We start from the raw sequence: 1,433 nt of genomic DNA on the forward strand, positions 1-1,433 counted from the left end.
CTCTCCCCCCTCTCCCTTTTTCTCCCAGAAATCAAGTTAGCTGCAGTAATCCTAGCTCCTCTTTCTTAAAGTACCAGAATTCTAGTAGTCTTAAATTAGAGCATCGTGGAATTTTTAATCTTTTAAAAATATACATAGAAGCTTTGACAATGGCTGTTATCCTCTGTTTGCTTTTAGCTCTATTAGAGGCTAAGGGGCTTTCTCCTCACCTGTTTGGCCCTCTTGGTCCTCGGATGTCGCAGCTCTTCCACAGGACAATTGGAAGTGGAGCTAGTAAGCAAAGTTTGTCTAATTTGACTTAATTCTTTCCACTTCCAGATTAGTAGAATTCAGCCACTAGTAAATTCTAATATTTGTATTAGCTTCATAGTTTAATATAAGGTTTTACATGTTGGAGATTTGTATGTCATTATAGTACCAGACCACTGTCAACAATATTAATTTGCTTGTCTTCCTCTAAGGAAGAGAAATTTGCTTTAGCCGTATTTCTGTTTTTTGGGGGTGTCTTAATGTTCTTGTCTAGGTGGGGAAGGGAGGGTTCTTGCCTTATCACCCCTTCCTTATCTTTTTCTTTTGCATGATGCTCTGCTTGATGAAAGACCTATCTGGTCCCCTTGGGGTTTTTTGTTAGCTTTAAACAAATGTTTAAGATAGCTTTAAAGCTATTAGTAGATACTAATTCAAAGGGATGTTGTTTATAGTTTTAGAAGTGCCTTAGGTTTCATATAGAAGTGATTTCCTTCAGATAGTGTGTCAGTGAGAACATGGGTCCTTAGTCTTGTTTCACCATGCACTATGCAGCTAGATAAGATGCATACCTTCAAGTCCAAATCTGTTTGGCTTCCTAGGAGAGACAAAGACAGCCTGCCTGTCAAGAAGAGGAGGATGGAGTCTCGTGGGTACTCCATGTACCGTATTATTCAGGGAGTGTGTTGAAAAGTCCTTTGCTTTATAAAGGTGGAGTAGTTTGGGTTCTGGCATCTGCTGTAGGTTGGCAAGATGGCTATGATGAGCAGTGTGGTGGACTCCCTGTGCTGACCAGTCTGCACTGGAAAGACAGCCAAGAGTGAGATTTTTGACTCCCTTTCCTATCCTTCCCTTTTTATGACAGGGAAAGGAAGTGAAACTACGAATACAGAGGAATTTCTGGTCTTCCACTCTGGCAGAAGTATAGCATAAGAGTTCCCTTGAGCAGTTAGGTCTTCTAATATCTTCTTTCCTAATTTTTTTTTTCTGAATATCTAGGTTCTAAAGCCCAACAGCTTTTGCAAGGTCTCCAAGCCACTGATGAAAGTCAGCAACTACAGGCAGTGATTGAGATGTGTCAGCTGTTGGTCATGGGAAATGAGGAAACATTGGGAGGATTTCCAGTCAAGAGTGTTGTACCAGCTTTGGTAAAGATAAAATCTCATTGCCAGATTGATTTCAGCAGG

The 1,433-nt window shown here is 40.5% G+C and overlaps 1 protein-coding gene across 1 annotated transcript in view; it reads left to right on the forward strand.

Annotated features, from left to right (window-relative positions):
* Nucleotides 1-177: 177 nt before the first annotated feature.
* The window catches only part of TRIP12 (thyroid hormone receptor interactor 12), a gene marked incomplete at its 5' end in the record, with an annotated part of 15,994 nt that continues 14,738 nt past the window's right edge, over nucleotides 178-1,433 (forward strand). Inside the window, 2 exons of the mRNA XM_009865166.1 lie at nucleotides 178-273; nucleotides 1,246-1,394. Coding sequence (XP_009863468.1) covers nucleotides 178-273; nucleotides 1,246-1,394 — 245 coding nt within the window. The remainder of the gene's footprint in view (nucleotides 274-1,245; nucleotides 1,395-1,433) is intronic.

This window comes from Apaloderma vittatum, unplaced genomic scaffold, assembly GCF_000703405.1.
Source record: "Apaloderma vittatum isolate BGI_N311 unplaced genomic scaffold, ASM70340v1 scaffold5510, whole genome shotgun sequence".
Taxonomy (NCBI): domain Eukaryota; kingdom Metazoa; phylum Chordata; class Aves; order Trogoniformes; family Trogonidae; genus Apaloderma; species Apaloderma vittatum.